Below are 10,452 nucleotides of genomic sequence, written 5' to 3'. Positions count from 1 at the left end.
GGTCCAGTCTATTTGGAGTTCTGTAGGCTTCTTGTATGTTCAAGGGCATCTCTTTCTTTAGATTTGGGAAGTTTTCTTCAATAATTTTGTTGAAAATGTTTGCTGGTCCTTTGAGTTGAAAATCTTCATTCTCATCCACTCCTATTATCCATAGGTTTGGTCTTCTCATTGTGTCCTGGATTTCCTGGATGTTTTGAGTTAGGATCTTTTTGCATTTTCCATTTTCTTTGATTGTTGTGCCGATGTTCTCTATGGAATCTTCTGCACCTGAGATTCTCTCTTCCATCTCTTGTATTCTGTTGCTGATGCTGGCATCTATTGTTCCAGATTTCTTTCCTAGGGTTCCTATCTCCAGCGTTGCCTCACTTTGGGTTTTCTTCATTGTGTCTACTTCCCTTTTTAGGTCTAGTATGGTTTTGTTCATTTCCATCATCTGTTTGGATGTGTTTTCCTGTTTTTCTATAAGGACTTCTACCTGTTTGGTTGTGTTTTCCTGTTTTTCTTTAAGGACTTGTAACTCTTTAGCAGTGTTCTCCTGTATTTCTTTAAGTGAGTTATTAAATTCCTTCTTTATGTCCTCTACCATCATCATGAGATATGCTTTTAAATCCAGGTCTACCTTTTCAGGTGTGTTAGGATGCCCTGGACTGGGCGAAGTGGGCGTTCTGGGTTCTGATGATGGTGAGTGGTCCTGGTTTCTGTTAGTAGGATTCTTACGTTTACCTTTCGCCATCTGGCAATCTCTGGAGTTAGTTGTTATAGTTGTCTTTGTTTAGAGATTGTTCCTCTGTTGATTTTGTTACCCTCTATCAGCAGACGTGGGAGACTTTCCAGTCAGTTCTAAGCACAAAATACATACCTGTCTAGTTGGTTTTGCTGCAGGGAATGCTCAGGCTGTGGCACCTGCCCTGCAGGGGCGTGGTCACCTCAATCCCTGCAAGGTACCCTGATTGCCAGGCAGGCACACAAGCAGTCATTGCTGTCACTGAGCTAAGATGGTGTTACCTTGCTCCCTGTGGCTCCTTTCTGTCTGTCTTCTGTCTTGGTGTTGTGATGCCGAGTTGCCTGTGGCTCTGGAACCTGAGTCAGAATCAGTCCCACAACATCCATTGCACAAGACTACAGTAGGTGAGTGAGGGGTAGATTGGTACAGAGCAAGCAACTCTCTTCCTCTTTGGTGTGCATTCATATCTGCAAAGCCAAAGTTGGAAGGGCTAGGAATTGGGATTTGAGGCTGCTCTACAATGAAGGGAAGGGACACATACTTCTTTGCTAAGCCCTCAGGGAGAGCTGTGTACTGCTGTATTTTATGTTGTCTTTATTAAAATCCTAGCAGCTGAGACATCAGTCTGCAGCATTTCACAGGCCATCTTGTCGCTGCAATGCTCCCTCAGGGCAGCTCACTGAGGCTTTCACTCCTTCACATCTGAATAGAGATCTACTGTGCACCTGCATGTCCTTCACACAGTTACTTCATAGCATCTGCTACACCTGACCATGAAGTGGTCTTCATCCTTCTGGAACTTTAATACATAAATCCTGATCCTATACAGTAGCTCTCCTCACTTTGTATAGTTCCTGGAATGTGCCTGGACCCTATACCTTTTCACCTATCATAGGAGGAAAATAAAGGAGGGGGAAACATATAAAGAAGTAGGCAAACATGTCAAAAGTGACATAAAGCCTGGAAGAAGATTGAGCCTCAGGTGTAAGCTTGTGCTTCTTCTTAGCAAATTAGGGCAGGATTCACACAAGAATGAAAACTGAGCAGAGCTGAAGTGGATGAGGAAAGATACCATATGGATGTGTAGTCAAGTGGAACAGCAAATGGAAAAACCATGAGCTTATTATATGTGTCCATATGAGTCATAGAGGGAGCAGAGGGATCAAGGGGAGAGAGGCTGGACACATCTGCTGGGGCTTTTAAGACTAGTGTAAGAACTCAGAATTGGACCTGGAACTTGTGAGGAAATGGGTAGCAGAATATGCCTGCTTTACATTTTAAATAATTGTTCTAAGCCCATTGTGGTTGTTAGAGCCTGAATAGAGCTAGTTTAGGAAAGAAATTCCTCAGCACTCAGGAGGTAGAAGCCGGAGTTTCTATGTAAATTTGAGGCCTGCCTGATCTTCACTTCGAGTTCCAGGTCAGCCAAAGCTACATGAGGAGGCCCGGTCATGTAAGGTAAAATTAAAATAAGATGTAAGTGTTGTTCTATTTGTGACAATAGATGGTCATGCAGGCCCTTCCAGTGATCACTGAAACAAAGCTGTGGCTGTGATCTCTAGAGAGAAGTCCTCATTTAAAAAAAAGAATTGAGGGACAGTCAACTGAAATCACAAGTCTGATGCTTGTCATCTGGGACAACAGGTGTTTTCTCCTGTTTCTTGATAGACTCGGATTTATTAGCTGTGAAGATTCATTTTCTTCAAGAATCTTCTCAAGGAGATTCCCCATGTAACATTCAGCTCAGTGTCCTGTTTGTCCTGGAGACTCCCTGGATTTACCCCTGTTGCTAGGCAGTTGATTTACTTTTTCCTCCTATGATAGCTGAAAAGGAATACGAGCCAGGCACATTCCAAGAACTAAAGAAAAGGAAGAGAGAGACTGTATAGTGTCAGGATTTGTGGATTAAAGGTATGACAATCTGTCTGTCTTGTCCCACAAGTGTCCTCATTTCTGTTGTAGTTGCTGTCTTAAGAAAAGGTTGTAGATGTCACAAGAGCTGCAAGGGGACACTACAGACCTTAAACTCCAGAGATGCCTGTATCTCAGTGCTGTACAGTGACAGGTGTTTGGTAACATGAAGAATGGGGAAGTGGTGGGACTCTCTCTCTCTCTCTCTCTCTCTCTCTCTCTCTCTCTCTCTCTCTCTCAGTGTGTGTGTGTGTGTGAGCGCACACACATCTCAACACATGAAGGAATCAGAGGTTATTTCTCTGGAGTCAATTCTTTCTTTCACACATGTGAATCCCAGGGAATAAACTCAGAACATTATGCTTGGTAGTACAAGTCTTTACTCTTTGTTAAACTACAACTTGGCTACGGTCTTCTTTCATATCATATAGCCTGAAGTAACCTAAAATCCTCTGTGTAGCCAAGGATTCCCTTGATCTCCTACTTCACAAGTGTTGGGTTTAACATCATATGCCTAGCGAACTTGGTTTTTGTAGACAGTGTCTCATATAGCATGTGTTGTCCTTTATCTTGATATATAGTATATAATTCATTTTTTCCTTTTTCTTTCTCTCTATTTTATTTAAATTTGTTATTTTATTTTAAGGCAAGGTCTCACTGTGTAGCCACGGCTTTCTTGGTGCTCACTATGTAGTCCTGGCTAGCCTCAAATCCGCATTGATCCCCTTGCCTCCACCTTCTGAGTGCTGCCAATACAGGTGCCACAAGTCCAGAGTTCTAAAGGTAACTTTGGAATCCTGCTCCTCTTGTGCTTTCCAAGTTATAGGGTTATTAAAAATGGTATCACTATCACCAGATCATTGTATTTTCTGGGGAAAGGGCACTGTGTTTTAAAACCAGGCTCACTGGTGTGTATTCTAGGCTAAGTGAACACAGGATCCCTTTGTCCCACCTCTGGTGTACTGGGATGTAGGCATGTGGTGGCACACCCAATTTACAAATCAGTCAATCTGATTACCTGTTTACACAACTGGCCAGTGCTACAGAGGTGTTTGCACAGGTGAAAAATTGAGTTCAGATCTACTGGTCTGGGAGTGGCTTAAAGTCCTGTCAGAGGGTGAAATCATCCCAGGAGTAACTATGCCAGGAGTAGGGACACCTCAGCTTTTGGAGAAGGAATGTCCAAGCAAAAAAACAGCTCAAGACAAAGACAGTGAGGGAATTTCCTAAGGGGTGGTAGGCAGTCAGGAGAGCTCAGTCTCCTGGAGCCACTGAAGAAATGTTCCCTGAAGAAGAAAACAAGCCAAGTCTGATGGCTCAAACCTAAGATCCCAGGAAGAGGTAGATGCCTGCAATTTCAAGGCAAATGTGGATTATTTAGTCACAGTATTGGATGATACACCACATGAAAAACTAATAACAACAACAAAACAACAATAACAACAAAAAATGATGCTACCACCATAAAAGTAGATAGCAGTTTATCATAGCACATGTATATAGGCCAGTTATGAGCAGCTTAGAAACTGATCATTGAAATTAGTAAAGTGAAGATTGGTGTCCATTTTAACAAAACAGTTTGAAACTGATGGGTTTTTTTTTCAATTTTTTATTAGCTATTTTCCTCACTTACATTTCAAATGCTATCCTGAAAGTCACCTATACACTTCACACACTCTGCTCCCCTACACACCCTCCTTTATTTCTTGGTCAAGGCCTTCCTTGTATTGGGGCATATAAAATTTGCAAGCCAAGGGGCCTCTCTTCCCAATGATGGCTGACAGGCCATCTTCTGCTATATATGCAGCTAGAGACACAAGCTCTGGGGGTACTGGTTAGTTCATATTGTTGTTCCACCTATAGGGTTGCAGACCCCTTCAGCTTATTGGGTACTTTCTCTAGCTCCTACATTGGGGACCCTGTGTTCCATCCTATAGATGACTGTGAGCATCCACTTCTTTATTTGCCAGGCACTGGCATAGCCTCACTAGAGAGAGCTATATCAGGGTCCTTTCAGCAAAATCTTACTGGCTTATGCAATAGTATATGATTTGGTGGCTGACTATGGAATGGATACCCATATAGGACAGTCTCTGGATGGTCCATCCTTTCATCTCAGCTCCAAACTTTGTCTCTGTAAGTCCTTCCATGGGTATTTTGTTTGCTATTCTAAGGAAGAATGAAGTATCCATGCATTAGTCTTTTTCTTCTTGATTTACTTGAGTTTTGCAAATTGTATCTTGGGTATTCTAAGTTTCAGGTCCAATATCCACTTATTAGTGAGTGCAAGATAAGTGAGAAAGATAAGGTCTGTTGTTTTCAGGAAAGGACTAGGCTGACTCTAGCTGGGTTTGAACAGCCTGCTGTGTAGCTGAACTTAGATCTGTTTATTCCTGTGGCTGTGAGGAACTGCAGAGTCCACTACATTCATAGCAGCCATATTTGTAATAACCAGAAGGTGGAAAAAACTCAAATATCTCTCAACAGAGGAGTAGATACAGAAAATGTGGTACATTTACACAATGGAGTACTATTCAGCTATTAGAAACAATGGACTCGTGAAATTCTTAGACAAATGGATGGATCTGAAGGATATCATTCTAAGTGAGGTGACCAATCACAAAAGAACACACATGATATGCACTCACTGATGACTGGGTATTAGCCCAGAAGCTCAGAATATGCAAGATACAATTCACAAACCACATGGAATTCATGAAGAAGGAAGACCAAAACATGGACACTTCAGTCTTTCTTAGAAGGGGGAACAAAATACCCATGGAAGGAGTTACAGAGACAAAGTTCAGGACAGAGACAGAAGGAATGACCATCTAGAAACTGTCCCACATTGGGATCCATTTCATAAACAACCACCAAACCCAGACACTATTGCAGATACTAAAAAGAGCTTGCTAACAGGAGCCTGATAAAGCTGTCTTCTGTGAGGCTCTGCCAGTGTCTGGCAAATACAGAAGTGGATGCTCATAGTCATCCATTATTTGAAGCACAGGGCACCCAATGAAGGAGCTATTAAAAGTATCCAAGGAGCTGAAGGGGTTTTTAGGCCCCTACGATGAACAACGATATGAAAAAAAAAAACAGTAATCCCAGAGCTCCCAGGGACTAAACGATGAACAAAGCATGCACATGGAGGGACCCATTGCTCCAACTACATATGTAGCAGAGGCTGTCCTTGTTGGACATCAGTGAGAAAAGAGGTGCTTGATCCTGTGAAGGCTCGATATTCCAGTGTAGGGGAATGGCAGAACAGGGTATCAGGAGTGGGTAGGTTGGTGAGCAGGCAGGGGGGGATGGGATAGTGGGTTTAAAGGGGTGAAATGAGGAAAGGGGAAAAACATTTTAAATATAAATAAATAAAATATATAATAAAGAAAAAAATTTATTCTCTTATAAAAACAAGACTCAAGGAATTTTAATATTTTTTTCAGTGTATAAATACCAAACTAAGATCTCTTTTTTATATTGTGTTACAATGTCAGATAATAGAAATTCCTGTTTTCATGGCTAAATAAATATAGCTTAATAATTAAGAGACCAGAGAACCTGGCTTCTGTTTCCAGCACATCTGACAGCTTAGAACTGTGTGTGACTCTAGTTGCTGTGGGCCTGAGATTCTCCTCTAACTTCTGAGGTTACTGCACACAAGAGAAGCACAGATATACAACTAGGAAAAATACACATACACAAGAAGTAATAAGTTTAATAAATCTTTTAAGAGTAATGTTTTCATTCATATGTTTCCATCATTGATCTTGTTGGTTAGACATCCTTATGATCGTGGTTTCCATGAAAACCTCTAACGAAACACCAAAATCTGGAACTTATGGCCAGTCTCTACAGGATGGGAAGAATAAGATAAAGGTAAGGTGCTAGCTCTTTCCCTCTGGCATTTGCTGAGGGCTTTGATAGACAGTGCTATTTGAAAGCTCTATCTTGGAAAACAGATACCCACTGGATTTGTTTCATTTTGTTTTGGGATTCAAGATTTTGTTCTATAACTCAGACCAGTCAGGAACTTGATCTTGCTACCCCAGCCTCCTTAGCATTGGGATTGCAGGCATGTGCCATCATGCTGGATAACCTGGTGCACATACGATGGTCCCAGCCTGTATGAGTTACATTTCTGTTGAAATGATAAAAAAATACCATGGATGCTCACAGTCAGCTATTGGATGGGTCACATGGCCCCCAATGGAGGAGCTAGAGAAAGTACCCAAGGAGCTAAAGGGAACTGCAACCCTATAGGTGGAACAACATTATGAACTAACCAGTACCCCGGAGCTCTTGTCTCTAGCTGCATATGTATCAAAAGATGGCCTAGTCGGCCATCACTGGAAAGAGAGGCCCATTGGACTTGCAAACTTTATATGCCCCAGTACAGGGGAATGCCAGGGCCAAAAAGGGGGAGTGGATGGGTAGGGAATTGGGAGGGTGGGTATGGGGGACTTTTGGGATAGCATTGGAAATGTAAACGAGGAAAATAGCTAATTAAAAAAATAATAATGAAAGGCAACTTATGTAGAGTGTATATGGGCTTATGGGTCCAAAGGGATAAGAGTTCATCATGGCAGAAAGGCATGGCAGAAGGTGAGAGAACAAGGCTTCAACTGTAAGCATGAAACAAGAGAGCAAACTGGAAGTGAAGCAAGCCTGTGATACCTTCAATCCCACCCCAGTGATCTATGTCTTCCAGCAAGGCTGTACCTCCCCATAACATCCCAAGAAATCACCACCAACTAGGGACCACAAGTTAAATAGCTGAGCCAATGGAGGACATATCATTCCAACTCCCAAATACAACTTTAGTTAGTTTCTCCTGAGAAAAGATCTAGTTAATAAGAGTCCCATCCTTTCATTTCTCACTGCTCCTTTTTTTTTAGGATGTGGAGAACGAAGTCCTGGATGTTTGTTCCCAAGTATGTCAGAGTCTTGCTCAGAATCCTAAATTGCAGCATGGATACATTGTTAGGGCATACTTTAAGGAACACCAGCTCCTGTAAGTGTCCTTCTATTACATGAGGAATCACTGCTTCTTCTATTCACATACATTGACTGTAATTATTTAGACATTCACCCATATCAATTCAAAGAAGTTACCTTTAAGATGTTCCTGTAAGCATTGTGGAACTTAAGGTATTTGGTTGTTACGCTTGTATATATGTATGTGCACCCCCTGCCCCCCCTCTCTCTCCTTACTCACTCTGTGCACATGTGTTAGCATAAGTTGACTTCAGAGGTAAATGGTCAGTTTTGTCTTCAATTGCTTTGTACTTTACCTTTTTATAATACATTTTTTATTTATTCTGTGTTTATGTATGTATAGTTTTGGGAGTTGGTATGGGCACATTTAAGTGCAGTGCTTAGAGAGGCCAGAGGAAAGCATCAGATCACCTCAAGACAGAGTACAGTGGATTGTTAGCTACCCATCCATTATGGTTGCTAGTCACTGAACTTGAATCCACTGCAAGTGTAGAAAACCCTCCTAACCATTAAGCCATCTATCCAGGCTTCTATTTTATTTTAAAAAATTTAACCTATATTTATTTACTTACTGTTCTTGCTAGACAGTATGATGTGGGTGAAAAAATTATGTCTCTCCATGAACCTGGAGCGAACTATTGAGCTAGACTGGATGATTGATGAGCCCAAGAAACCCTCCTGTCTCTGTCTCTCCAGTACTAATATTATCAAATTGTGGATGTGCCTGGATTTTTAATTTTTATTTTTACAATGGAGCATGTAATCCTAGCTCAATTTCTTTGCTGGCATGACAAGCCCTTCACCGACTTAGCCATAACCCTATCCTCTCTTTATTTGTTTTTCTTTGAATTATGAAATAAGAATTGTATTCAGATTTGGGGGATGCATATATTTTAATTGTATGATTTGGGTACCTATGTTGTATTAAAAATAGCTTAATTAGTAAAATGACAATTGTTAACATTCTAATCTGATCATCAGAGCTGATAGGCAACTTTTTTTTCCAGGTCAGTAGTTCATAGATGTACAAACCATGCAAAGAGAGTTAGGATCTCAGATTCTGCTAGAAAAATATTTAAATGACTTCTGATTCTAAAAATTGTTTTTTTATTACTTTATGAATATAGGTGTTGTTCCTGATGTGTGTCTAAGTGAATGGCTGATTCTCTGGAACTGAACTTACAGACAGCTGTGGGCTTCCAAGTCAGTTCTGGGAATAAAACTGAAGACCTGTAGAATGTAACTAACTTAAGAGCCTCTGCTCTCAACTGATGAGCTTATATCCAGGCCCAACTTACACTTCTTTATCTGGATCATTTAGTTTTCTAGTCTTCATCAACATGATTTTTTCGTTTTCTAATTTAAAATTGAGTCTTCCTTTGTATCCCAGTCTGGAATCAGAATTTAGCAACACTCCTGTGTTGGCCTTCCAAATACTACTGAAATACAATATCATTTAAGTTCAGACCCCATTTTAAAAAAAAAATGTGACCTAAGTTTGAACGCAAGTAAACTAACAAGCAAGTACCAGCATTAGTTTCCAAGTTACCCCATAATAAAACCTGGTTATAGATCCAGTATCTAGGCTAATGCTCAACAAGACCAGTGTCTCCAGATTATTCCTCCAACACATCTGCACCCAAGATTACAAACTTACCCCTTGCCAAATGACCAACAATACAGAAGGGAACAAAAGTTAAATTTATGGTATGACTCCCAGCAACCAATTTAACCATAATTTACCAATTATGTTAAAGGCCACCGTAGCTTTCCATTTAGATGCTCACACACATATTTGCTGTTTGCTGCTTACTAAAAAGCTATGCTCTAATAGACATTGGGGGGCCCCCCCACTAGCAAAAATGTCCTGTATGACTGCAGTTCATTTGGAGGGCGTGAGGTAGCGCAAATAGAATAAAGACCCAGCTGTGAATTGCATCAGAATGGCTCCTGTCTGGTTTTTTGGAGATCACTAACATTTTCTTGGCACAATACTAGGATTATAAACATGAGTGTTCATACCCAGTTCCCACTCATTGAAAGAAAATCATTAATTGTTTGATGTGTACACTAGTCAATGGCCAGATCTCATTGTATATAGTAAAACAAATTATCCATCACTAAGGAGGAAGTAGGAAGTTTCTTGGGATTGTAAAGCTCTGTGTCACAGAAAATCATCAGGAGGCCATCTCTCTCTCTCCAAATAAATTGACAGGATTTCATGGAAGTAAGAAAGTTCCAGTCATGTGATAGGTAGTGTATGAACATTGCATGAATGTGTGCATGTGCTATGGGTGTCAGGGAGACCTGAAGAAGGTGTCAGATCCCCTGAAGCTAAAGGACAGGCTTCTGTGGATCAAATTCTGTAGGTGGTGGCAATAATAACTTGGGTCCTATTAAGAAATCTCTGTAGCCACTAAATTTAATTTTCATTTACATTACTTATTGTGTGTGGTCACACATGTGCCATGCTGTAGATGTGAAGGTCAGAGGGAAGTTTAAAGGAGTCACATCTGTCTTTCTTCTACATGGTATTCAAGGAGTGAAGCCAGGTTGTCTGTCTTTACCTGCTGTAACACCTTTGCAACCCAGGGGATGTTCTTAATTGAACTCCTCTGGATGATTATGGAGGAGACAAGTATATAATCAAGGAGACTAGCAATAAGGCCTTTGTCACAATTAGAGTAGAATGACAGGGAAGGCTGCTCTCAGCAGGGTGGTTAGAAGGGAAAATAATCTGGATGTATTTTTTGATAGAACGTGATGGGAAGATAGAGGAAACAAGGATGACACCTAAGTTATGAGAAGAGCAACTG

At 40.9% G+C, this 10,452-nt stretch overlaps 1 protein-coding gene across 1 annotated transcript; it reads left to right on the top strand.

Annotated features, from left to right (window-relative positions):
• The first annotated feature begins 971 nt into the window (after positions 1 to 971).
• Positions 972 to 9,573, top strand: Gm12888 (predicted gene 12888). Its single transcript, NM_001033791.3, has 4 exons — positions 972 to 1,128; positions 6,420 to 6,517; positions 7,537 to 7,652; positions 8,764 to 9,573. Exons 1-4 carry the CDS (start codon positions 996 to 998, stop codon positions 8,774 to 8,776), a joined length of 360 nt encoding a protein of 119 aa, NP_001028963.1. The 5' UTR covers positions 972 to 995; the 3' UTR covers positions 8,777 to 9,573.
• The last annotated feature ends 879 nt before the right edge of the window (positions 9,574 to 10,452 follow it).

This window comes from Mus musculus, chromosome 4 (assembly GCF_000001635.26).
Source record: "Mus musculus strain C57BL/6J chromosome 4, GRCm38.p6 C57BL/6J".
Classification (NCBI taxonomy): domain Eukaryota; kingdom Metazoa; phylum Chordata; class Mammalia; order Rodentia; family Muridae; genus Mus; species Mus musculus.
Note: the sequence above shows the minus strand (reverse complement) of the source record. Positions and strands in the feature narration are given on the sequence as shown.